The 26,113-nt window shown below is 34.3% G+C and overlaps 2 protein-coding genes across 3 annotated transcripts; both read left to right on the top strand.

Moving 5' to 3' along the window:
- The first annotated feature begins 8,035 nt into the window (after positions 1–8,035).
- LOC105137112 (synaptotagmin-3-like) lies at positions 8,036–12,987 on the top strand. 2 transcript variants are annotated; one of them, XM_011042719.1, is made up of 13 exons: positions 8,036–8,546; positions 9,543–9,641; positions 9,773–9,823; positions 9,897–10,020; positions 10,359–10,477; positions 10,591–10,692; positions 10,788–10,862; positions 11,006–11,082; positions 11,443–11,692; positions 11,899–12,273; positions 12,375–12,503; positions 12,595–12,730; positions 12,793–12,987. In XM_011042719.1, exons 1-12 carry the CDS (start codon positions 8,436–8,438, stop codon positions 12,721–12,723), a joined length of 1,641 nt encoding a protein of 546 aa, XP_011041021.1. In that variant the 5' UTR covers positions 8,036–8,435; the 3' UTR covers positions 12,724–12,730; positions 12,793–12,987. The 2 variants fall into 2 exon arrangements, with proteins under 2 accessions (XP_011041021.1, XP_011041020.1); XM_011042718.1 differs by having other exon boundaries at positions 12,595–12,987.
- A 6,936-nt stretch (positions 12,988–19,923) lies between these two features.
- On the top strand, positions 19,924–25,045 carry LOC105137111 (uncharacterized). Its single transcript, XM_011042717.1, has 2 exons — positions 19,924–20,633; positions 22,749–25,045. The coding sequence occupies exons 1-2, from the start codon at positions 20,421–20,423 to the stop codon at positions 24,678–24,680; spliced, it is 2,145 nt and encodes a 714-aa protein (XP_011041019.1). The 5' UTR covers positions 19,924–20,420; the 3' UTR covers positions 24,681–25,045.
- Positions 25,046–26,113: the final 1,068 nt, after the last annotated feature.

Genomic DNA, 26,113 nt, shown 5'->3' with positions numbered 1-26,113 from the left:
GATTTGACTAACCTAAGCAAGCCCACTATTGCTGCTAGTAAAGTTTGTCTTCTCTTTTATGTTTACAACCAGAACCTTTTTCTCATCTGAATTTTTCTTAGAATTCAGAATAGAGTAATGATGAAGATAAACTTGACTGGGCTGCTGCTCGTTGTGGAGAGAGAAAAGATCGAAAGTGAAGGTTGTTGGTGTGGCGGATGAAAAGTATGCGGTGGTGCCGTTGAAATTAAAATCAAGCCACAACCCTAAATTTGAAATTTAAAACCCTAATCTTACTTAATACATCCCTTGTTGAAATTGCAAACAGGAAGTCGAGCATACGGCGAAACCAAGAAAGCAGGGGACTCTCCAGCACAGCTTGGAAACAGGGGTGCAACTCTCATGTTACAGTGTAGGACTTGTGGCACGACAGGTGGACAGCCATGTGCCTCTTAGAGGACACTCGAGAAAGAGACTTGAATGACCTCTACCGACCATTGGGACCAACAGCTCGAGTGTTTGCTGTCACTGGTTTGAACAAAGGTTTTGGTTGTGTTCCTCTTGTTAACAAGGAAGATGCTCGGAGAGAGCCATCGACAATCTCATGGATATGGCTATGATAATCTCGTACTCAAAGTTGAGTGGTCTGCACCTCGTAAGATCAAAGTAGATGAATTTCCTCCAACAGAAAGTTTTAGTTCTAGTGCTTTAATTATGTTTGTCCTGGCATCATGTTCGTTTTTTATTCCAGCATGCTTTTGCGAAGAGGGAGGTGCTGCCCTCATCAACTGCTCCTCGTTTTTTCGTCAATAAAGACATCAGAAAGAAAGGAAAAAGGTGATAAATATTTTACCAGATGGGTTTACACATGTTTAAAGATAATTGACTCCATGTAATCTGGTTAGACCAAAAAATATAGGATTGATTATTAATTATTTTTAAATAATATTATTTTTATTTTAATAAATAAAAAAATAAATTCACTATGATTAGTTTGGTAAGTTAATTTAACTATGAGAGATATAATTTAAATAATTAAGTTTTGAATTTTATTTTTAGATATCATTAGTTTGAGTTTAGCAAACTTCAGTGTTTATAAAGATTTATATAATTGTTAATTTTAAAATTTATAGAATTAGTTGAGATATATTTAAATTGATTATATTAATTTAAAAAAAATATTTTTTATTTATTTATTGATTGATTAAATTCACAAACTTTCCGAAGCACAGAAGAAAATTAGAAAATGCTTTGCATGTATTTTCCATTTTCACATGTCTGCATTGACAAACCACGGGCACATGCAAGAGACTTGCCAATCAAATGACAGGCAGCACAGCAGGCAACTACCCAATTCAATCAGAGGCTCCATAAATTTGCACCAGCTTGTTACGTGGATATAGTGAGAAACCCTACAGCTTTTCTTTCTTGTTTCTGGACCACAATATACTGGGCAAGGTCATCGAAGCAGCTCTCACTAGTTAATGTCATTAAAAACACAAACAGCTAATTAAAGTGACAGGGATGGCATAAGCTAATAGTACTTGAAAAATGATTCAATATCTATGTTTAATAATAAATAAATAAAATATATTTGTTAATTATAATTTATAAAACAAAGATTCTCTCTACCTAACAAACAGGAAACTTCAAGAATGAAATAATCTTTTTCCAAAATTTCAATTTTCATATTTATATAAAATATAAAAAAAATATTTAAAAAAATCTTAATGATGATTTTGCTCCGGCCACACTCGTGAACTCTAGACTTAAATCATAAAAAAGAAATATTAATAGAAGAACATGCTTATATTTATTAAAATAAAAGAAATGTAACAATTTAATCGAAAATATTTAACATGCATTTTTTTTTACGAGTAGACATTTAATTGATTGAGTCTTCCAATCCAATAACTCTATTTTTTTTTAATAATTACCCAACTTGGAGATGTCTCTTCGAGCAAAATGAAAAAACTATGAAATATCCTTTTCAAACTAGCAGAGCAGGACCGACAGCACAGACAAGCCCTTCAAGGCCTCAGCTACTTCTGGCCTCCTGGTCATAACCGTATGAAAGAGATCGGGCTAGTTCTTTCTTTCAAACAAGGGGGGAAATTACAAAGTGACTCTGATGATGATGATGATGTGGTTTTTTTTTTTTCACTTTACAATTAATTTTTCAACTATTATATTTTACACTTTTAATTTTAAAAAGTGTGGAAAATATTTTTTTTATTATGGAGAGTTGATGTCAAGAAAAATATCAATAAAAAAATTTATTAATTTACAAAAATATCATTATACTTTAAATAATAACTAAGAAAACCTTTAAAATCTAAAAATAACAAAAATATTATTGGGTGTCTTTTTTTAATGTTTTGAAATTAATATACTGATATTAAAATGATTTTTTTGAAAAAAAATTTTAATATATTTTTTTTTTTAAAAAAAAACCACCATGCACCGTTGCGCGGACAGAGTGAACGTTCCACCCCAATCCCGAAATTCAAAGATCTTCTAACTCTGTAACTCATAAAGAGCATCCGACAAGCGCTGTACAATTTGAACATTCCTGTGACAGCCCTTGTGGACTGCCCCGGAAGGCAGCCAAACCCATCGCTTTTCTCTAAATGCCTGAACACATCTACCACATAGAACAGAAGATGCCAGGACTCTAATGATTACTGTCGCTCGGTGGTTTTAATTCTTTTTGTCGTGTATAGATTTGCTGGAATCCCATTTACAGTTTGCTCATTATATTTTTTTATTTTTTAAAATTTATTTTTAATATTAACATATTAAAATAATTTAAAATACTAAAAATGATTAAATTTTTTATTTATTTTAAATTAATATATTTTAAAATAAATAAATAAATAAATAAAATATTTTAAAAACATATAAACAAAATCTCTTAGGCATGGCCCTTGGAATTTCTAGCCCAGCAAATGCCATCTTCAGTCCAATATCTGAAGTGATTTTAAATACCATTTTAGAAAAAGAAATGGTCTTTTTACACTGCTTCCTCCAATTTTTTATGTTGATAAAAATAAATATACCTATGAAATCATTGACACCTTCGTTGATCTTGGACTCGGCATATGTTTGAGATTTCCTCCTCAAATAAGTTAATAGAACTAATTTGACCTAAGATTAAAAAAAATATATGGTATTTAAAAAATCAGTTACAGAGTAAAATAAAAATTAAATTATAAGATCATCAGCGTAATTTTTGTGAAGTAAATTTTACAAAAAGGACAAGAAAAAATAATAGTGTCCTAAAATGCTTTACATGTTTTTTCAATTTGTGCATGTCTGCATTGACGGACCACGACACTAGAGGCTTTCCAGACCAAGTGATAGGCAGCACTCGGCAGGCAACTACCCAATTCAATTAGAGGATCCTTAAATTTGCAGCCCCGATTCAATTAAATGTCGACATAAAAAGAATATTAATAGAAGAACATGGCTATATTTATTATAATATAAGAAATGTAACGATCCAATTAAAAATATTTAACAGATAATTTCTTTAATGGATTGAGTTTTAAAATTTAATACCTCTGGATTTTAACGCTAAGATCAACGTGGAAATTTTACTTGAATAGCATAGTGCTATGTTACCTTATTTTAGTCATGTTTGTTTTTATGTTTTTTATTTAAAAAATATTTTTATATTTTAAATTAATTATTTTTATGTTTTTAAATTATTTTGATATGTTAATGTTAAAAATATTTTTTTAAAAATTAAAAAATATTACTTTAATGTATTTCCAAGTAACAACTATTTTAAAAAACAATAGTTAATATATTTTCAAACATCATTTTTTTTATCTTATTATTTTTATTTATTAAATAAAAATATTGATACATACAATATTCATAAATCATGTTTTGAATTATTATTTAGTTATTTTACCTTCAAGAAGCAAGATGAAAGGGAGAATATCATTCCTAATGATATTAAGCTTTCAATTCTCAAGATAATCTTAATTTTAATGGTAATCGATTTTTATTTTTTTCAGAAAATTTTATTAGTAGAAGCCGCTGAGTGCTTTGAACTTTAGAAGGAAAAGGAAGAGAGAAAATCGGCATGGGCTTGGTAGTTAAGAATAGTAGTTGGATTTATATGGGTGTATTGGGCCTAGGTCTCATGATTCATAGATTGGCAGGCCCATTGACTTGTTGGTAGCTAAATTTCTCTCGTTCCCGTCATCTGGTGGCCCTTGCCCATTTCGACTTCGATAATGGTGGCTTCTATAGTCTCCTTTCTTCCCCTAAAATGCAGACCCACAACTAAATGAGTACTAAAAAAACAAAACTAAAGGTGGAAGGATAATTACTGTGCCCAAAAACACAAATTATTGTATTATAGTATAATTATTATATTCTTCTTTGGCTATTATGTCTTTAAACTAGTCATTGATATGATTTATTATATTGGTTATTTTGATAATATTATTTTTTAATATGTATTAAATTACTCATTTAAGACTGAAACTAAATAATTTAATGCCTCCTACTTGTTATTCTTGTATTTTTAATTTTTTTAGAATAAGATTACTTTAATGCTCTTATAGATAAAACCAATTGAACTCTCGTTTAAGGGAGTTTTTGTCAATTTATATTGTTTTTATTATAATTTTTAAGGTGCCTCGAAAGTATTATTGTAAATTATATTTATTAAATACAATTAAAAAATAAATTGATAGCCCATTTAGAATTTTTTTTTAGTTTATTGATTATTATTTTTTATATTATTTAAAAAACAATCTTGGCAAATAACTTGGAACTTAAATTTTCTTTTACAAATTTTTTTTACGTTAATTTTTTTTTTTTTTACTCGGCCACGGCAACATATCTAGTTCTTGGCTTACTCTTTAACCAATCCTTTCCTTAATCAGGTCACCATTCTAGAAGAGCATCCATGAGAGAAAAAATGGTGCCGTAATTAACACGATTAAAATCAAAACAAAACTCTGCAACAAACAATAATAATCTTTCAAAGGATGATCTGTCATATCCATTTGATATCATTTAATTAAATTACGACCGACGAGAGAGAATCAAGTCTAGTCTGGGACGTTGAAAGGAAAGAAGAAGAAGAAATATTAGTCTAGTCTGGGACATTGAAGCTATGAATGAAATACGAGTCATTGCTTATGCCATTTTGAAAAACTAGGTGCCAAGTGAAAACGAGAGACCATTTCAACTTTCCATGTTTCATAATCACGGCTGAGAAATCTTATAAATATTTTAATAAAATTATTATTTTTTGAAATCTTTATCTTTGAACTTTTTTCACCGGAAAGCGAAAGCTAGAGATAATCGAGGTGCTGGCATGAACTCCCCTAGCTGGGAAGGTAAATAAAAGAATAAATTAATTAAAGGTTGGTAATCACGTAAGAACATCTAGCAAGGTGGGTCTAGATGGTGTCTTTGATCAATAACACAGTGAGCTCAATGTTTTAAATAAATATTTCGTGATAAGATGGTGTATTCTCTTTTTAATTAAATAGTTTCGTTTCTAGAAGTATTTTAAATTTTAATCTCGACTCTCATTAATATAAATGTAATGTGTATTTTATTGTGTACACTATTAATTTCTTGATAAGATGGTGTATTCTTTTTTTATTAAATACCTTCGTTTTCAGGAGTATTTTAAATTTTAATGTCAATTCTTAATAATATAAATGTAATCGTGTATAGGCAGGTATAAATTATGTTCCAAGTTGACCATGCTTCCACATTTAAATTAATATATATTCACAACGAATATTTTTTCAATCGAATTTGGGTTTGATTAATTAATGTTAGAATATGGACTTAGCTTACATGTGATTTGTTCATGTGACAGCAAAACAAAGAGAGATTTAAAAAGCAATAAAAATTCAAAGATGCTTGATTAATTAATAAGGTGAAATATATAATTTAACGTGCATGGCAGATCTTATGCCCAGGGCTATTAATTATATTCTTGGTATCTGGGAAGGTATAGACATATGATAAATTAGTTTACCAGTAAAATTGATGTAACAGCTAAGGTATTTTTATACCTCCTAGAATAAGAATATAAATTTAATTTTTAGAAAATATATTTATTAATAAAACAATTACAAATTCTAAACGGGATTAGTCTCATCTTCTAAAATAATCTAAGGATACTCCGATTAGAAAAAAGAAATTTACAAGATCAAAGCAATTACAATTTAAGCATGATACACTTTTCATAAATATATTTTATAAATCAACCAGCGTCTTTTAAAGTTACTTTTATGTGTAAATCGTGCATTTTTTTTCCTTACAATAAAATGAAAAAAAATAATATAATGTTTTAATTTTCAATTGCCAATATTTAAAATATATGATATAAATAGGTATAAAAATAAAAGAAAAAAACCAGGTTCGCGCTTCTAGAGATAGAGGAGGAGGACTGACAGATCAACTTGAAAAATTGGAGATGAAGTTGAAAAATTATAGTCCAGCTAACAGCTCGCCTAAATCCCAGTTACTTCTTGGTTAAACCTCAAACAAGCGCTCTAATTATATAGAAAATTTTAATTCTGTTAGATTGGTAGTTATTTTTTAAAGTTTTTTTATATTAAAATAATATATAAATATTTTTATCTTTTAAAAATTATTTTTAATATCATCAAATAAAAATGATTTAAAAATATAAAAAACAACAATAATTTTTTTAAAAAATAATTTTTTTATAAAAAACCATTTCGAATACAATTCTAAATAAAAGTCAGTCCAGGACTCCAAGACAAGTTGGCCAATAACTGCAAAACCGTCGCAACGTGCCCGTGACGAACTTTCGTTCGGAGAACATCACAACAACAAATGATAAAGACAACTTTAAGGGTTTTGCGTTTTTCTTGTCTCTCAGATAAGATAATTACGTAACAATCGAATGAATCGTGTTTAAGAATAACGTTTCCAGTTATAAAACATTGTTGATTTGTCCTGGTCTCTACAGTCCTAGGTCGATGTTTCCTAACTCCCGAATCAACCTTGCTTACTCTTCCTAGTTCTTCCTCTCCTTCTTGTCATTATTTGCCTCCATGAAATAAAAAAAAAAAAGAAAAAGGGAAAATTATACTGTAAATTATCAGGAATAGGCCAGGCTTTATCTTCTTTACAACCCCTTTTCATGAAAATGCGAATATTTTCTCAAGGTTCGGTTTCTCCTAGCTTGGTCATCACGCCATGCGCGCAAGAGGGTCTAATATATAATATAATCTTAATTTATAAATTAATAAACTTGGTTAAATAATATTTTTATAATAAATTTTATAATTTTAAAGTTATCAATTTATAGAGATTTAATTATAGTTATTATAATCAAAAACAGTATTCAAGGCCCAATGACTTCAAATTATGCACAAATTCAAGTGCTCGTAATTCCTAAAGTTTATTCAATTAAGATTAAAATTAAAATTAGATGTAATATTGCTAAAGATTTAGAGAATCATTCCAGTCTCTGCATTTCAAGTATTTTTCATACCAATCTCTTAAAAATTGTTACTATACCCCCAAAGTTTTCAAAATATCTTTATAATATCCTCTCAACTTCTCAATATTTCAGGCATGTACCCTAACAATCAATTCCATGCTCCACCGCCATGGTAAGATTTAAATTCCATTTGTTAGCATTATGGAAGCGGTTAAAATAATATATATTTTTTGTTTTTAAAATTTATTTATAACATGAATCTATTAAAATTATTTAAAAACATAAAAATAATAATTTAAAGTAAAAAAATAAAAAATAATTTTTTTAAAAGTGATCCACAACAAACGATTCTTAATGATATCTTATATAGTAAGTAACATTAATAAATTTATAAATTTAATGATTGATATTTTTTGGTGAGTTAATTCACTAAGGTGAAATGACATACTTTTAATACTGTGTCTTAAGACATGCTATGCAAATTTGTGATTTTTTTTCTGAAATAGCTATTTTTTTGGTAGAAAATACAATGTAAGTAGAAAGCACAAACTTTGGACAGCTTTTATATTATTTTTCCAACCAGGTGTTTGACGAAAAGAAAAGAAGAAGAAGAAGAATAGAAAAGTAATTAAAAGGAAACTCAGGCAATTGTTGAATAAAAAATGCTTAGGCACTGATTCACAAGAGGAGAGAAGGACACGCAGAGTTCAGTTTAGTGTTTGTCTGTCTTAGATTTTGAATTTTGAAAGCAAAATAGATTAACAAATAGTTGGCGACAACGTGTCTTTCTTTCGTTGTTTTATATCGAAATTCTTGGCGCTTTTCATTGACTCCATTGTTGTCTGTCTGTCTGTCTCTCTCTCTTTCTCTTCATGCACCCGTTACCTTTCCCAGTAAACACTTTCTTACCTTTGATTTTCTCGCCCAAGTGATCACTCCTTGATAAGTATTTAGTGTTGTCTATGTTGTTGGTTTTTGTCGAGAGAGAGATAGAGAGATGGGATTCTTGAATGCGTTCTTGGAATTTCTTGGTTTTGGAATTGGACTTTCTTTTGGTCTCTTGATTGGTTTCTTTCTATTCGTTTATTCCAAGCCTAAAGATGTTCAGGTAATTAATCATCATCATTATCTATCTATCTATCTATCTATCTATCTATATGTTAGTTTGCTGTTGTGTTCTCAAGGAAATGTTCTTTGTTTGATCATTGTTTTACTCTGATTGATTATGTTTACGTTGTCATCTGAAACAAATCTTTCTTTCTTGGTTAAGATTAATGTGGAGGAGTTGCATTTCTTTACTTTAAGAAGATTCTTAATGTTCCGTGGTTGTACTTTTTTATGAATTCCAGTTCTTGAATGCGATGCTGTGTTCTTTAGCACAAAGTGACATTCGATGCTCAATTATTTGTAGATTGAATTGTGATTTTTGTTTTGGTGGGGCTCTTATATGAAAGAAGAAATAATATTTTTTGCTTATGTTTTTTTCCTAGCTCTCCCGGAATAGTTGAGAATATGGTGACAGACACGAATTAATTCTTATTTCCTCTTTGTTATTCAAATATTATACTTATAATTGCTTTGCAATTTGTTGTTGTTTAACTTTGTTGATTAGGTCTAAATTTAAGTTGAATATGACTGCTTATATACTTGTATTGTGGGTCTGCCTTGATTAACTCATCTGTTATTAGTTAGTTTTTGAGATTGGCTTTCTGTTCCTTTTCCCGTGTAAATTTGGCATCAATTTCAACAGTTTGACAAATTAGACCATCTTATTAGTTATTACTGCTTTTTTGTTGATGTTTCCTCTCAAAACACTCAAGCGGAGTTGAAATTATGTTATATTTCATGAAATTAAATTTAAAAAAAAAACTAGGATAGTTTTAAGTAACCAATTCTAAAGTACTCTGTAAGTTAAAATGTTGATCGGTTCACTTGCAAGCAATGCACTAAGGTTTCCTTTGGTTGCATTTGTTTCTGATGATTTGAAGGCAACACAAGTCCTTTAAGTGTATGCTCAAAAGGACGCTGGTTGAAGTTGGAGAGGTGTGCTCGGTAATCTTTGCTTAACATGCGTGCCATTTTAATGTTGGGCTATCTAATGCAGGATCCAGTGGTCAGGCCACTTCATGAGTTAGACACAGATGCTTTGCTAGATATTCTACCAGATATCCCGTTATGGGTTAAATGCCCTGATTATGAACGAGTAAGTACTGTACATTAGCAAGGCCAATTCATGAGTTAAAACACTGTTTTTCGTGTATTTATTGTTGTTTGTTAGTTAAATATTATCTCAAAGGTGTCGATGTCTTGATTGTATTTATGCGATTATCACAGGTAGACTGGTTGAACAAGTTTCTCTTGGATATGTGGCCTTACCTTGATAAGGTGATTTGGTAATTAAACTTGCCTTCATCTTGTTTAAGCATTTTCAGAATTTTGAGTTCACTGTTACATTCAGGCAATTTGTGCAATGATAAGAAGCACAACAAAACCTATGTTTGCGGAGTATATTGGGAAGTATAAGATAGAAGCAATTGAGTTTGAGCATCTAACTCTCGGAACACTTCCTCCTATAATTCAAGGTAGGTTCTTCATGGCCCTTGTGATGTTGATGACCGAGAAATTTGAAGATCGAAAGCCAGTTGAATAGCTCTTACTACATGCACATTTAAACAACGTAGGAACATTCAGAATATTTTCTCTCGGTTCATTTTTACATTGTATGTGATTGATCATATTCATTAATTGGAGTGCTTCCATGTTGCTTGGCTTTCTAATTCCAAAAGTGAAGAATCTTGTGTGTGAACTTCAGCGAAGCAATGAAATGAACGTTCAGTTAAGTGGGAGAAAATTGCATCAGAAATTTTAATCCAAGTTCCCTAACTTCTTTTACTTTTGGTGGTGGTCTATAATTTTTCAGGTCTTAAAGTCTACGAAACAATGGAGAAGGATTTAGTAATGGAACCAGCAATTAGGTGGGCTGGAAATCCCAACATCGTTTTGGTGCTACAATTACTGTCTGTAAGACTTAGATTTCAGGTCAGAACAGCCTTAAGACAATCTTGTTTTTCAGAATTATAGTATTGCTAGTAGACTTCATGCTTATAAAGAAGATGCATGCTTCCTAGTAGACTGATAGTGCTTCTTTGCAGTTAGTTGATATGCAAATATTTGCAGCGCCACGAGTAGCTTTGAAACCTCTCTTGCCTACCTTTCCATGTTTTGCAAATATTGTGGTGTCCTTGATGGAGAGGGTGAGACGTGTATTTTGGTACAGTGAGGTTTTAACTCGATTAAAGGCTGATGACTAAATATCTCTTATGATCATCCTCTACTGATTTATCTGCAGCCTCATGTAGACTTTGGACTGAAAATACTGGGAGGAGATGTTATGTCCATACCTGGCCTTTATCCATTAGTTCAGGTGCTACACTTGTAATTCTTGTATATGTGGAGTCAAGCAATAATACGAGTGTCTACAATATGGATCATCGTTAAGATTCCTAGTATTAAATAAAACAGTTAGATGGGGGGTTTGAATCGACTAATTATTCTAGTTGCTTGCAGGATATGATCAAAAAACAAGTAGCGAGCCTCTACCTATGGCCCCAAACTCTCGATATACCTGTCCTTGATGCCTCAACGTAAGTTTATATTAGATGGTAAACCTTATATGGTTTTTTAAGCTATCCATTCTTCCAATGAATTTAAGTTCCATATATATAATATCATTTGCTTCACCTGTGCTATCCACTCCAAAAAGTAATATTGCTGGTCTACTCTGCATCCAAAGATCAGATAGCCGAAGTTGGTCACAAATAGGGCTTCAAACAACAGTTTAGATTCTCACCAATGTGATTATACATAATTCATGTTTGAAATATTAGAATTAGCTTTTAGACTAGTAGAAGGCCTGCAGGACTTGATTTAGAACTTTTTTCCTGAATTCACACACGATTTTCAATGAGAGTCGATATTATTTCCTGATTATATTTTTTCTTTAGAATGGTTATAAAGAAGCCAGTGGGGATACTTCATGTGAAAGTTGTGCGAGCAAAGAAACTTTTGAAGGCTGACATCCTGGGAACTTCTGATCCATATGTGAAACTTAGCCTGACTGGAGAAAAGCTCCCGGCAAAGAAAACAACAATCAAGAAGAAGAATTTGAATCCTGAATGGAACGAGAACTTCAAGCTTGTTGTCAAGGATCCTGAATCTCAAGCTCTTCAATTACAAGTGTTTGACTGGGACAAGGTTTTCCCTTAGAAATCTAAACATTGATTCTTTGTATTCTCGGTTCTCTGACATTTTTTCATCATCTAAAGAATCCTTCGAAGAACTGATAGATAGTTGTTTTCTGGTTCCTTCGAGAACAGCATTCAAAAGAACTTGTCTGGTTGAGTTTAAACTTGCATTTCATTTTGCAGCAGGAATTCAAAACTTGTTAATTTATTTTGTAGGTTGGTGGTCATGACAGATTAGGAATGCAGTTTGTTCCCCTGAAAGTGCTTACCCCCCGTGAAACTAAGGAATTCACTCTTGATTTGCTTAAGCACACAAATATTTCGGACTCTCAGGACAAGAAACCACGAGGGCAAATTGTGCTGGAGCTGACCTATGTGCCTTTCAGAGAAGACAGTATCGAGTTTAGAGAACCTTTGGATGGAAATGATGGAAGGGGAAGTGCAAGCGGTAGGTCTTCTTCAGGTGACGAATCACTGAGTGGAGCAGGTTTGCTCTCAGTCATTGTTCAAGGAGCTGAGGATGTAGAAGGGAAGCATCACATTAATCCCTATGCTTTAGTCCATTTCAGAGGAGAAAGGAAGAGAACTAAGGTGAACTTTCTTCATAATAATAAATATTAAGTCCACTACTGAATCTGCATACATAGTCTAGTCTTCACATTGTGTTTAAATCTGCGACTTCGTTTCTGCAGATGATTAAAAAGACTCGCGATCCACGCTGGAACGAAGAATTCCAGTTTACTCTGGATCAACCTCCCTTGCACGAGTTGATTCGTATCGAGGTCATGAGCAAGCGGACAAGCTTTAGTTTCCGATCAAAGGTACCAAAAAACATTAATTTTTTCATCAGCGTTGTTGTTTTTTCGTTGTTGTTTCTTATATTGTTGATGATTTTTTTTTTTTACCATGAAGGAATCACTGGGGCATGTGGAAATCAATCTTGATGATGTTGTGCACAATGGACGCATCAACCAGAAATACCATCTAATTGATTCGAAGAATGGAGTGATACATGTTGAGATTCGATGGAGTACAGTTTGAGAGATTGAAGAGTGTAAAGTGGATGTGACTTTTTATATTTTGGAGAATACACAATTGTGAGTCGAAATTACTGGACAGAGGAGAGAAGTGAAATATTTGTATACAAAATTACTTACGCTGTAATACATAATACATATGTTCTGGTTTGAGGATTCCGAGGGAGGACAGGCCCAGGAAAAAAAGGCCTTCACTTGTAGATAGAGAATGTATTGTTTCAATATCCTAAAGTGATATGCAAATTTTGATAGCAATACTTACGAGTCACAATTGAAACATCAAAATTTACATAATTTTTTTTTTTATTTACGTGGGGTGTTCGGGTCAGTTTACGAGCACCATAACTAATCCCCACGGCCCACTGACTATCCTGCAAGTCCAGTGAACAGGTAAGGCATCGCGGGGATGACAGACATGTATAATAAAGTTTGAATTCAGGTACAAAGAAAGGGAACAAGCCCCTCCCACCACTAGGTGATAACCTCACTTACAAATTTACAGAATTTTGATATGCCCTCACGACGGTGGTCTGATAAGAGATGGCATGGGGACCTGGGCTAGAGGCTCCACTTGCTTGTTATGTGGAATAGGATTCTTTGGAAGCCATTCATTTATCCTCCAAGGACTGCAGTGGCGGCTACCCTCCTTGGCTAGAGGCTTCACTTGCTCAATGTGCAGGCTTCAAGGTCAAATTAGGATGTCATCAACAGGTGACGAAGTTGGACTGGAAGAACCCTTCTCCAGGGTTGAGATAGTTGCTGTTCGCTAGATGTTGTGAAGTGTTCTTTGTCAGGCCCTGGGTCTGTTTAACTTTTCCTTAGCACAAAAACAAATTAAAATAAAATGAAATAAAGAGGCACTAGGGCACACCTTGATTGCTTCCCTGGTAAAGAAGATGGTCGATGATTGCCACCGCAAAAGGGCAGTGTAGCTGTGCTGTGCTGTAAACGCCTTTTAGTGCTTAGGCTGTGGTGGATGAACAGTAGAAAACCTATATATAGGCATAGGCTTGTTACCTGTTTCAAGCCCCAGGGGACAGGGAGCTTGCAAAGGCCTGCCAATTCCAATGGTTTGTCCTATACAAAGTACTGTAGGATTGATTGTTCATGCTGTTCAGCGGGCTAGGCAGGCTTTGCAGTCTAGTTTCAACTACTAACAATTTAACTCTACAATACTGACAAACTGAAAGCGATAGTTTAAAAAAACATAGAAAAAGGCTATTTTCATATAAGATTCTTCTTATGGAACCGGAAGCATTGTTCATAGATGAGAAATCTTACGAACATCATCACGCATTCAAGTTTGAAGCTGATTGAATAAGATAAATTTGATCAATCAGTGTTAAAAATTCAAGCATTAAACTCAATTAAAAAAATAAAAAAATCGCTAAAGGACTTATTGTCAACAACTTGGTTTAGTTTTAAAACAGATCTGGAAGTTAACATGGAGCAAAATCAGATTGAGCTCTAGAATTCATCTAAGTTAACTCTATTTTTAAAAAAATAATTAAAATAATTATGTTTTGATAGTTTTTTTAAAATCAATAATTTTTTATAAATTTTACTCGGATAGCAAATTAATCTAATTTTTTATATGAATCAATTTTGTTATTTTATTTTTAAACCCAAACTCATTTAAACCCGGCTCAAATCATTAATGAAAAGCTAGAGGAGGAAACCACAGCTCACAGGTTATTAAAGTACTAAAATTTTAAGCTGATGATGATGGGGCAAGCCAGAAAGTAGGGTTTTTTTTTCTCTTTTCTATATTTTCGACGCCCCTCCCTTTTTCCCATGGCAACCAGTTAGTGACAAAGTGTTCACACTTAAACGAGCTGCAATGTTTTTTTTTTTTTTTGTGGCAATGTTAATAAATGATATCTTGTGATTTAATGATATGAAAATTAAGTTATACTCTTAATATAATATTGATATAATATTAATATAATATCCGTTAATTGAAGAAAGAAAAGGTGATTCTATAACATTAATTCTTGAAAGCTTCTAATTAATTCACTCCCATTGCCATGGGAGAAATATTGGTGCCGAAATGCTTTACACGTGGACGATAAAGAGGCCAAACTTACATGATTACACAAGACATCACTACAAAGCTATCCCTACAGTACTGCGAGAGCACTGAGAGTTCTTGGATGAACCCTGTTCTCTGGCTAGAATTCGGCAAACCCAAATCTACCATGCAGTTGACATGATCACTTGAAAAAGTTAATTGCTATGATCATTAGATCACAAAAGAAATTCATACGACTCCCTCTTTAGCTAGTTGTGTGATAATTAGAATCATCACTTGAAAGCTCTTCGTTTGTATCTCTACCAATTAAATGGTCTCATGGTGGGAAAATCCCTTTAGAAGATCCATACAAAACTCAAGAAGCCCTGATTGAAGGAGTCATTTGGGCAAACTTTTTATCTATAAATTAAAATTATGGTCATGATTAAGCGAGATATATCCAAGTGCACGCTAGCTAGTGTCAAATGATAGTGAAAGATTGAATTCACAAAGAGAGTTCTGGATCGACATGATCTTAGCCATCTGGGCCCTTGAGAATGCATGGATTAGGTTTGACTTGCTGATGACAAACAGTGGAAAGATTTCATGTGACATCATGATTTAAGGAAAGCCCCCCACTCTGGATAGTTGTTTCCCTGTATTGGATATGCATGCATGGCTAGCTGGAGTCTTAATTATATATATTATTGTCTCAAGTAGTGATGATGCTTGGGAATAAATTAATTTGACTTCCGATAATGTTTTAATTACTGCTGTGTTGATAATAACGATATATTTTTCTTTAAGATGATGTGATCTTACATATATATATATATATATTCACTAGCACATCCCAAGAATAAATATTCTCGTTGATATAATCAACTACTTGTGTTTCGCATACGCCGCCCTCCGCAAGACGAGAATATCAATGCAGGGTGAGCAAACCTAGCTAGCTTGGTCATATGATATTGTGTTTAGGGTTCCAAAACACTTGAAGATTCTTCAGTAAATTAATTTATCCTATTATATTAATGGGACGAAGACAAGATAGTAAGTGATTGGGCACTGCTACTACTGTGATTAATTTCTAAGTGCAAGACATCCCATTGCTCTTAAATCACCTCCTAAAGTGGGAGGCACCATAAGAGGGAGAGGTTCCCTTTGTATAATAATAGAAATAAAGGCTACAGCTTTCTCGTTGACTTGACCCAGAAAGTCTGGCAAATTTAGAGGCAGTAAAGGGAATCCTATCCCGGCACCCGCAAATGTTTTTATCAGGATTCTTTGTTAATGGATCTCCACTCATTGCATAGAACCCTTCATTACCCTCTCTCTCTCTCTCTCTCTCCCATCTCTAACAAGTTGTGTGTGTATGTGTGGCATGTGTGCTCTTAAAAGCAAGGGTGAAATGAAAAGGAGTCACCGTCTTGGTTCCTTGCTGGTGTTCTTTTGTGGGGGATTGGAATAACTTTTGCCATTGTAAAAAGATAGAACATTTTCCTTTTAAAAGGTTGTCTTTTAAGAGTGGTAAAAGTATGTGGGAACAGGGAACTCCACTCAAAACTAGTCTCTTAGGTTAGCTCTCATGCGGTGTTTTTGGCTACGCTGATAAAGCTTGGTTAATTAGTGCACTCTCAGCTACTGTATATCACCATTTGTTTCGTGCCCCAGCACCAAATTACCTTTGAAATTCATCAGAAAACACCAACTCCCAATTGGAATTGGAGAGAGATAGTGATGGAAGATCAGTACCGTATTTAATTTCCAAGGTGAGAACAAAGTTGCCTGTACTATTCCAGAAATAATGGGGGCATGCACACGTTGGACTCAACTCAAATTGACTTCCATTGGTGTCCTTAGAATGATTTATAATGGTCCATTGAGGGAACATATGCTCAAGAATCCTCCCCTAACACATGGTGACTACTTCTAGGTGTGTTAGCCTAGGAATTATAATTTATAATGGTCCATCAGGGAACCTTTATATGCTCTAGAATATATCCTCCTTTTTTCTAGTTTAGCTCCTCCTCGACACCATTCTATATTCCCAAGATTAAAAAAAAAAAAAACACCACGTACTCCCTGTTCCTTCCAAGCAATCCTCTCTCTCTCTCTCTCTCTCTCTCTCTATATATATATATATATATATATATATATATTTCCATCATGGTATTTAAATCTGGTTTTAACTGAAGGATAAAATCACATCACAACACACTGTTCCGTCCCTTATCACCGATTAATACCTTAAATCAAGTAAGAAATCAGACTGGGATCAATTAGAGCAAGCGGGGAATTGATCATTAGAGTCAACAAGACCGGCCATGCACGGTACTGGTCTCCAAGAACAGTATGCACAGACCATGCATCAAGCTAAGGATTTCAGATTTATCGATCAATCTCAGCCAGCGAATATAAAATTCAAAATACATGGCTATATTGAAAACTCCCGAGAGATCAGTTTTTGACCATTGAATCCCAATTTTTGAGACTGTCTTGGTTCATCGACCAAGGCTTTTGTACATATTGAACACACGTCCCAAGCTTGGCATACAACAATTAATAATCAACTATCACCACCAAAATTAGGGTTAGTCTATTGAGGACAACGATAATAACGAGATGATCACATCGTTATCTGGAAAGTTCAACATTTTTTATCGCCATTTTACATGTATAATTTGTTAATTATCCATAACAAGTTAACGAACAGCTAGACTAAACGCATACAAGATCAGCTTGGAATTGAACTTCTGGATTTTCAAGACCTTTCCATAGTAAGTATTATAACCGGTCCATATTGAAGAATTCAAATGAATTGAATTTTTAATTTCAGGCCGCATCGATCATTTGAATCCATATGGACCGGTATTAAAAATTCAATTCATTTGAACTCTTCAATATGAACCGGTTATAATACGTACTATATAAAATATCATTTGAATTATGGATTCAAATACACTATCTAGCGATCCAACTCAAAGCGCCGAATTTGAATGCCAAATGTGTTGATATATGTAAAATATCTCATTAATTAATTAAAGTACCTTATTAATTTTCTTGTTGAGTGTACAGTAGATTTATATATTCTCTTCCAGGCAAGCCATGCCTGTCTGAGAAATTCCAAATGTGTAAGTTACCATATATAATAAGCTTTCACAACAACAAGAAAAAACACATTGTTTCAACCAAAGTTTTAAATTCCAAATCACCCGGTGAATCTTGATTTGGACTGGTTTGAATTTTTTTAAAATAATAAACAAATTTAAATAGCCAAATTCGATTAAAAGTCGAAATTATTTTGCAATTGGTCAAAAGCCTGTTAAATATTTTTTATTAAAATAATATTATTTTAATTTTTTTAAAAAAATAAATGAACTATCTATGTATATAACAAAATCCTTATCTTAAATCAACTTGGAATTAAGTTTTAAGAATATAATTTTCAACACACATGTTTCCGTTAAATATAACAAAAAAAAAAAGAAATCAAGAGGAAATTGAAAGTATTGGAATTAAAGTAATTTTATATAATAAAAAACAACATGGAATGCAAATAAATTAAAGTCAAATTTGATGCATCTCCATGAAATGCATGAGAATTTTTAATTATTTTTTTTTAATTAAAGTAAGTGTCTAAGTTAACATAAACATACCTTGACTAATTTTATAAGCCCTAAAATTAATAATTATATAAATTTTTAATAGCCTTAATATTTATAGTACTCAAATTGATGATTTTTAAAAAATAAATTTAAAATTTAACTTGTTAATCTACCTCCTTTAATATTATTTTATTTTATTCTTTATAATTTCATGATAAAAATATATGGGATTAGAAGATGAGAATGCTTGGTAGAAAGAAATCAAGGGTAAAAGAGGAAGCATCCCTTCAAGCTAATGTGAAAGAAAATGTAGCAATGTCAACCCCCTGATGACATGGGAACCACAAAACGACTAAACTGTGATGATGTGCACGTGTGGTATACTTATCATTTCATGTGGGAAAATTAAAAAACAAAAAAAAAACAAAAACTAACATCATTATAAAAAAATCCCCACCATTTGACTCACGCCCAGCAATGATTCTTCATAATGGTGGCTTGGCCAGAGCGAGGCCAGGCCATAGAAATGGAGTCATGAATGAATGGAGTAGTGATGGAGGAGGAGGGTCTCTTGAAAGAGGATCATGGCAGAGATCCACTAAGGGAAAATATTGATTATTTTAAGACTTCTCACTTGACTCGGAGAATTATTTTGGTAAACAGGGAGAGACTCAGAGATTTGACAACCAAGCACTAACATTACCACAGAAACGCCCATTTAATTTATGTTTATTACTTATATACACACCGAAACTGGTTTAATGCTTTGAGGAAGTCCCAACTCGCAAACCTCTACAACATATATTTTTTTAAGTATTCTTTAAATTGTTTTTTATTATAAAAATATTAAATTGATATTTTTTTATAATTCTAATATTACAATGTAAGGAAAAAAATAAAAAATATATTATTTAATTCTTTTGGATTAAAAAAAAACTCTTAAACATACCCTCCCCATCAATACAAAATACAAAAAATAAAATAAAAATACACAGTTAGCCTTCATAGGGTGCTGACCAATTGTAAAAGTAGAGTTTACTTTATCTTGTGTGGTTTTAACATGGGGGAAGGAATAGTCCAAAGACATTTGTCCTCGAAAAGAGATTTGTCAGGAAGTAATTGCAGGTTTCCCAAGGGTTAAAAATGCATAGTCAAATGTACGGGCATCGCAAACCTAAAAGATGGACAGCATGCGAACCAAATGATTAAAAAATAAAAAAAAATTGCTCCAATCAACCCTTTTATAATAAATTAAAATACATTTTTCTAATTTTACTCAGGTGGATAGGAATCATGAAAATTAAACTTTGTAGACTGAAATCATTCTCAAAACGTATCATCATGATTTCTTGCGCATATGGTTTTGGATGGTAATTTTACTTTGTAGAAGTGGAGTAATTACCACCTAGACTGAGCTGTAAAAGATGGTGAAAAAGTAAAAAAGAAAAAGAAAATGGAGGAGATGAGTAATCAGTAATCCGATAGCCAAGAGCTGCATGATTGATGATAGCATAAAGCAGCCATCAAGCTTTCTCTGTTCAACCCAAACGTGCTTTATTATTTTTTTAATAAAAAAATAGATATTTATGCCTCCATTTGCTACTCTCAAAATCTCAACACATCGACAACAAAGGTCAAAACTCAAAATCCTTAAATCTCTCTAAAAGCCTACTTTGTCTATCTCTCTCTAACTCCCTCTTCAATGGCGGCCAAGAAGAACACCACGAGAGGGCTTGGACTGCTCTCAAGCCACCTATTTCTCATTCTGTGTCTGAGAATCAGTCACTTCCTTTGACATTTTTTTTAGCCTTGCAAAACCCAAAATTTTCTCTCTAGAATATATAACACCACAAAACAAAAACAAGACCTCCCCCCACTAATCTCTCTCTCTCTCTCTCGGTCTTGGTTTCTGTGTTCCATTCTACTTTTGTTTAAAACCCATCACTTTTCTCTATCATTCCAAGAAAGAAAACACAAAAAGGAAGCATCTTGGAGTTTCAAAGGCTTTCACTTTGAGATCTGTCTTTTTTCTTGGGTGTGTGTTCTTGCTTTGTTTAGCTAAGAAAGATTATTGAAGTAAAAATGGGAAGTAAATGGAGAAAAGCAAAGCTGGCCTTGGGTTTAAATCTTTGTGTTTATGTACCTAGAACTCTAGACGACTTGGCAGCACCTTCAAGTGAAAGATTATCTGATGCTGCTTTGCTTTCACCAAAAAATTGGGATTCTAGGCCAATGACGCCGACACCATCTTCGCATGGGTTAAGGTTGGCCAAGAGTGGAAGCAAATCATCCAAGGTTTGTTTATTTGCAAAGGATTGAACATTATAGTGTTTTCTTTCTTGTTTCTTGATGGGTTTGGTTAGTTTTTAGTTGAGATTGCGGTGAAAAAGAAGTTTTGTGTATAGTATTTGCTATATTCTAGTCTGTGTTTTAGGGTAGTTCTTAGTGTAGATAGTTTTGCCCATGTTCTATTAAGGTATATGTTATTGCCAGAGCTTGTGATTTTCAAGTAATTATGGGTGATGGATCTTATAATTACCTGTTTGGTCTTTGATTCTTGAGAAAGTAGAGAGAAAGGTTGATGTATCTCCTACTGTTTTTTTTTTTTTTTTTTTTTTTTTTTTTTTTTTTTTTTTTTTTTTTTTTTTTCTGATCCTTAAAAGCTCTGCTCAACTAGTTTTAATAAGCCAACTAGGTGTACTACTATTAATTGAATGAAGGTTTTCCCTTACTAAGTGTAGCATAGATAAGGAATCTAGTTTCCTAGATTTTCATTATACATCGTTGTCACCTTCAAAATAGGGGCACTGGATTTTTATAAGCATTTATTTCCTTTGTATTTTTCTCATGACATGGACAGCTGAAACAGTTTTTGGCATTTAGAAGTATTTTCCAGCATCTTTGTTTTGTTTGCATTTTAGAGATTTTGTACCATTAATCATGGTATTTATTGTTGTTTTTCCTGCTTCTAATGAATTTGCACGAGCTTGTATCTTTGCGTCTTGTTTTGGCTCTGTATTCTATTTCTAAAATGAACATATGATGGACTCTGCGTCTATCCGTTGATTTGTTTGAAGATCTTGTCTGCGTATCATCTGTATGCATAAAAAAAAATGACTGTAGAATTTAATAATATATCTCTACTTGGTCTGATCTTAAATCAGTAGTTTTGGCAGTTTTTGACCAGTACTTGAAATTATTGCGCTGTGAAGCTGATGTCATGTTGTTTTCCTTTCTTTGACCTTGTGGGGTTTCTGCTTGAGCCCCTTTCTGAACCATTACCAACTGGCTTAATAGTAAAAGGAACACTATAGACTTCATCTCTCCTTTTCCTCGTTCCCTTGGAGACGAGAAAAGCAGCTTGCTTGGTGACTTGAACTATTTCGAGTATTTGGTTGCAAGCTTTCTAGGTGTGAAACTTCATCAGAGAGCAAAAGAAAAGACAGGAAAAGAATCATCATAAAGCAACTTAACATTTCGCTTCCTTTCATGGATGTGGATTTGGATTTAGCATTGTTGAAAGCTCTGGTTCATCTGTATCCACTGTATAGTTGCATGATAATCTTCAAAAGGCACTCTCGTATTTTAACTCTACATTTCCCAGTGTGTCCCATATGTCGGATACCTAACATTGACTTTCTTTAACCTTAATGTTGATTTCTTGCTACTTTCCTTACTCCCCTTTTTATAATACTTCTTTTCTGGACTGGCCCAAGGCCCTAAAGCTAATCACACCTACAATTGTAATCAGTTGTGAGTAGTTCTACCCGATCAACATGAAATATCCTCGCATTCATCTTTTATTGAAAGCAGAGGGAGGGGCATTAAAAACAAGAAGATTGCCCAGGGATTACAGTGATATGCTAGCAATAGATTGTTATGCAATTTGTGATGATAAAGTTGACGTAAAACAATCTGATATCTGTAATTTATGCTGATATTGTGCACTTATAACCACAAGAAAAAAATAAGAAAATGTGCTCGTGTGTCTTTTTTCATGTTTAAAGTCTGTTTTTCTTGAGTACTAGATGTCAGAAGTAGTTTCTAATTTGCAGGTTCTTTAAATCGGACTGACATATGCAGCCACTCACTATTAGATGCTCGAGTTCTGGGAGATTGTTCTTAACATGCTTCATATTAGTCCTTCACTATCCTTAACTGGTCCTGTGATACAGCAACTTCTATGAAGTAAATGTTGTCATACTGAGACTTATCAGATTGCTCAATGCAACCTCTAACTTTTCATCTGATTTCTGTAGATCTATTATATATTCATTTCCCAGATTTATTTTTGAGGTTGCTGGTTTGCTATGGCATGCTGCGACTACTGTCATGGATGTTGTGAGAATTATTTTTTCCAAATTTTTGTCTGACACATGTCCTTTCTGACTTCTTTATTTTCAATTTCAGCAAACCTGCTCGATATGCCTGGCCAAGATGAAACAAGGTGATGGACATGCTATTTTTACGGCAGAGTGCTCACATTCCTTTCATTTCCACTGCATTTCTTCAAATGTCAAACATGGCAACCAACTTTGTCCAGTTTGCAGAGCAAAATGGAAAGAAATCCCCTTTCAGGCACCAACTTTGGATCCACTGCCTGGGAGAGCATCAGCGGGCTGGCCTCAAACTGATGCTGTGATTACTAGGGTCCACCGATTACCTCCCCTACCACGTCGAGATCTTAATCGGCGACATGTGTCATTGCTGCAGGCTCCTGAACCTAGTGTGTTTGATGATGATGAATCCTTAGATCTCCAACCTGCATCCTCTGAGAGAAATTCCGGCAATAAAAATGATGCAGGCCACAATCCTGCTAAAACAGTTGAGATCAAAACCTACCCAGAAGTGTCAGCTGCATCATGTTCTAATTCTTACAATAACTTCACTGTCTTGGTCCATATCAAAGCTGCTGCAACAGTTGCAAGATTAAACCCCAGAGTAAACCAGGCTAGCTTGCCTCAACTAACTCAAACTCCACGCGCTCCAGTTGATTTAGTCACAGTGCTTGACATCAGTGGTAGCATCGCAGGTACAAAGCTGGCATTGCTAAAACGAGCAATGGGGTTTGTTATTCAGAACCTTGGTTCCAATGACAGGCTTTCGGTTATTGCCTTTTCTTCTAATGCTCGCCGCCTCTTTCCCCTTCGTAGAATGTCTGACACAGGTCGGCAGCATGCACTTCAGGCAGTCAACTCTTTGGTTGCGAATGGTGGGACCAACATTGCTGAAGGTCTGAGAAAGGGAGCCAAGTTAATGGAAGACCGAAGGGAAAAGAATCCTGTGGCAAGTATTATACTTTTATCTGATGGGCAGGATACTTATACTGTCAGTGGTAATGGTGGTAACCAACCTCAACCAAACTACCAGCTGCTCCTCCCTTTGTCGATTCATGGTGGTGACAATGCTGGATTCCAGATTCCGGTGCATGCTTTTGGCTTTGGCGCTGACCATGATGCTTCATCAATGCATTCCATTTCTGAAATTTCTGGAGGCACCTTCTCTTTTATTGAGACTGAAGCTGTGATCCAGGATGCATTTGCACAGTGCATTGGGGGTCTTCTAAGTGTTGTTGTGCAGGAGTTGCAAGTGGGAGTTGAGTGCATGCACCCTAGTGTCCACCTTGGCTCATTGAAAGCAGGAAGTTACCCTAGTCGTGTGATGGTTGATGCCCGCTCTGGGTTTATCGATGTTGGAGATTTATATGCTGATGAAGAGAGAGATTTCCTGGTTTCGGTCAATGTTCCAGCAGAGCCTTCCAGGAATCAAACATCACTGCTAAAGGTGAGATGTGCATACAGGGATCCTTTAACTAAAGAAATGGCAACATTAGAAAGTGAAGAAATTAAACTTGAAAGACCTGAAATATCTGGAGAAGCAATAGTGTCAATTGAAGTGGATAGGCAACGCAATAGATTCCAAGCAGCTGAAGCAATGTCACGGGCAAGAACCACAGCTGAACGAGGAGATCTAGTTGGTGCAGCTTCTATCCTTGAAAACTGTCGAATGTTATTGTTAGAAACTGTGTCGGCTAAGTTCCATGATCGATTATGTATTGCACTAGATGCTGAGCTCAAGGAGATGCAAGAAAGGATGGCAAGCAGACATGTATATGAGGCATCTGGGAGAGCATATATTCTATCAGGCCTAAGCTCGCACTCATGGCAAAGAGCAACTGTGAGAGGAGACTCCACTGATGGTTCAAGTCTTGCTCAATCTTATCAAACCCCATCAATGACGGAGATGCTCGCTCGATCTCAGGCTGCATTCCTGGGCAGTCCATCAAATCAGAGGCTTGTTCAACCATCATGGTCATTTGGATCACAACCAAAGCCAAGGTGATTTTAGGACCATCGCGGTCATTGTCTTCAAGTAGCATTTTTCAGTGCCTTCCCTTTTGTTTTCACATTTTATTTGGGGTTAAGGGGATAAAATTGGAGAGATAAGAAGAGAGTTTTTTTGTACTGTGATTTTGCTGATGTCACGTGTAAATGAATAAAAACTGGGGAAAGGTGTGGGGGGATATATTTGAGAGGAAAGAGATAAGGATCACTAGGTTGGTTTTACAACTTTTGCTCTCGTATTTGTGTTGATGGGGGAGATGTACATAAGGAGCAGCGGTACTTTCTCTGGGGTAACTGGGGATAAGTTTGTAATTGTGGAGATGGTTGGGGTGAAGTTTTCGCCTGATATAGTTTACCTGCTCTTACCTGCTCTCAATTCTTTTCAGAGAGTGTTGATCGCTTTTTCCAACTTACTCCCCCGCTTTCGTGCATGCACATGCATAATATGTATGTATGTATGGGGCCTGATGAGGTTAATCTTTATGTCATTTATATCAAGCATGTCAGAAGGGAAAGAAGAGAATCATCTTACATGCAGTTAGATAATGAAATGGATCTTTGTGCCATAGTTATTAACTTATTGCAATGCCTGCGGTGGGTTACATGCTGGACAATGAGATGGTTAATTTGTATTTCCTGAGACTCTAAATGCTAACTGTCATCGGAGGAATGTGGAAAGTGAAAAAATGGCATGGCAGACTGCAGAGTAACAAAGGAACACAGCGTCCAATCAGTCATAACTCAAATAATGGAGAAACATCAGGGCAATAATAAATGGAATTTCGTCAGAAATGATGCCGGATATTTTATCCATAGTTAGACACTTCACTCCAAAAGGATGGAGCCCCTAATGTGATTCGAACTCACTCGAATCCTAGCCTCTTAAGCCACAGCTTTACGTTGTACCGTAATAGTTGAGTGCCTTTTTAAGATGCTTGCGCTCAGCCTTGGCACAGGATTCTTGAAATTTCCATCAAGTTAATATATAGTAAGGAAGTTGGTACTTCGGCTTATGCCCAGCTAGACCAACGGATCCGCTTTTGTATTCAAATCCGATTTTCCAGACGGAGACAGGTATCGTGTCTATACCCAGAACACTAGCATTCTAGACCCCCCCTTGTAATAAGATATTCAAGAGTCCTTGTTAGTTCACCCAAGTTGTAAAAAAGAGACTAGGGACCACTCATCAAAATTCAAATGTACAGGTACTTGTACATAAAATTGATGGACTTCAAGAGAAATACAGGTGAGTTTGACGTGATACAACAGCGTCTGAATGGTAGATGGATGCAAGTGTTAAGAACGGGAGTTGTACCAAATTACTCTATCCATGCTCCCACGTAGTATCGTAAAACAAAAACTCTCCTGTTAGTTCAAAACCTCTCGAACACCCATCTACTCCAGAACTACTTTAATTCCCCTCCGATCACT

Source organism: Populus euphratica, unplaced genomic scaffold (assembly GCF_000495115.2).
Source record: "Populus euphratica unplaced genomic scaffold, PopEup_1.0 scaffold63.1, whole genome shotgun sequence".
In the NCBI taxonomy this organism is placed as follows: domain Eukaryota; kingdom Viridiplantae; phylum Streptophyta; class Magnoliopsida; order Malpighiales; family Salicaceae; genus Populus; species Populus euphratica.
This window is presented reverse-complemented; position numbering and strand designations above follow the sequence as displayed.

Coding starts and splice junctions, on each gene's coding strand:
- LOC105137112 (XM_011042719.1), top strand. CDS start 8,436: ATGGGATTCTTGAATGCGTTCTTGGAATTTCTTGGTTTTGGAATTGGA. Junction 12,274..12,374: donor GAGAAAGGAAGAGAACTAAG/GTGAACTTTCTT, acceptor TCGTTTCTGCAG/ATGATTAAAAAGACTCGCGA. Junction 12,504..12,594: donor GCTTTAGTTTCCGATCAAAG/GTACCAAAAAAC, acceptor TTTACCATGAAG/GAATCACTGGGGCATGTGGA.
- LOC105137111 (XM_011042717.1), top strand. CDS start 20,421: ATGGGAAGTAAATGGAGAAAAGCAAAGCTGGCCTTGGGTTTAAATCTT. Junction 20,634..22,748: donor GTGGAAGCAAATCATCCAAG/GTTTGTTTATTT, acceptor TTTCAATTTCAG/CAAACCTGCTCGATATGCCT.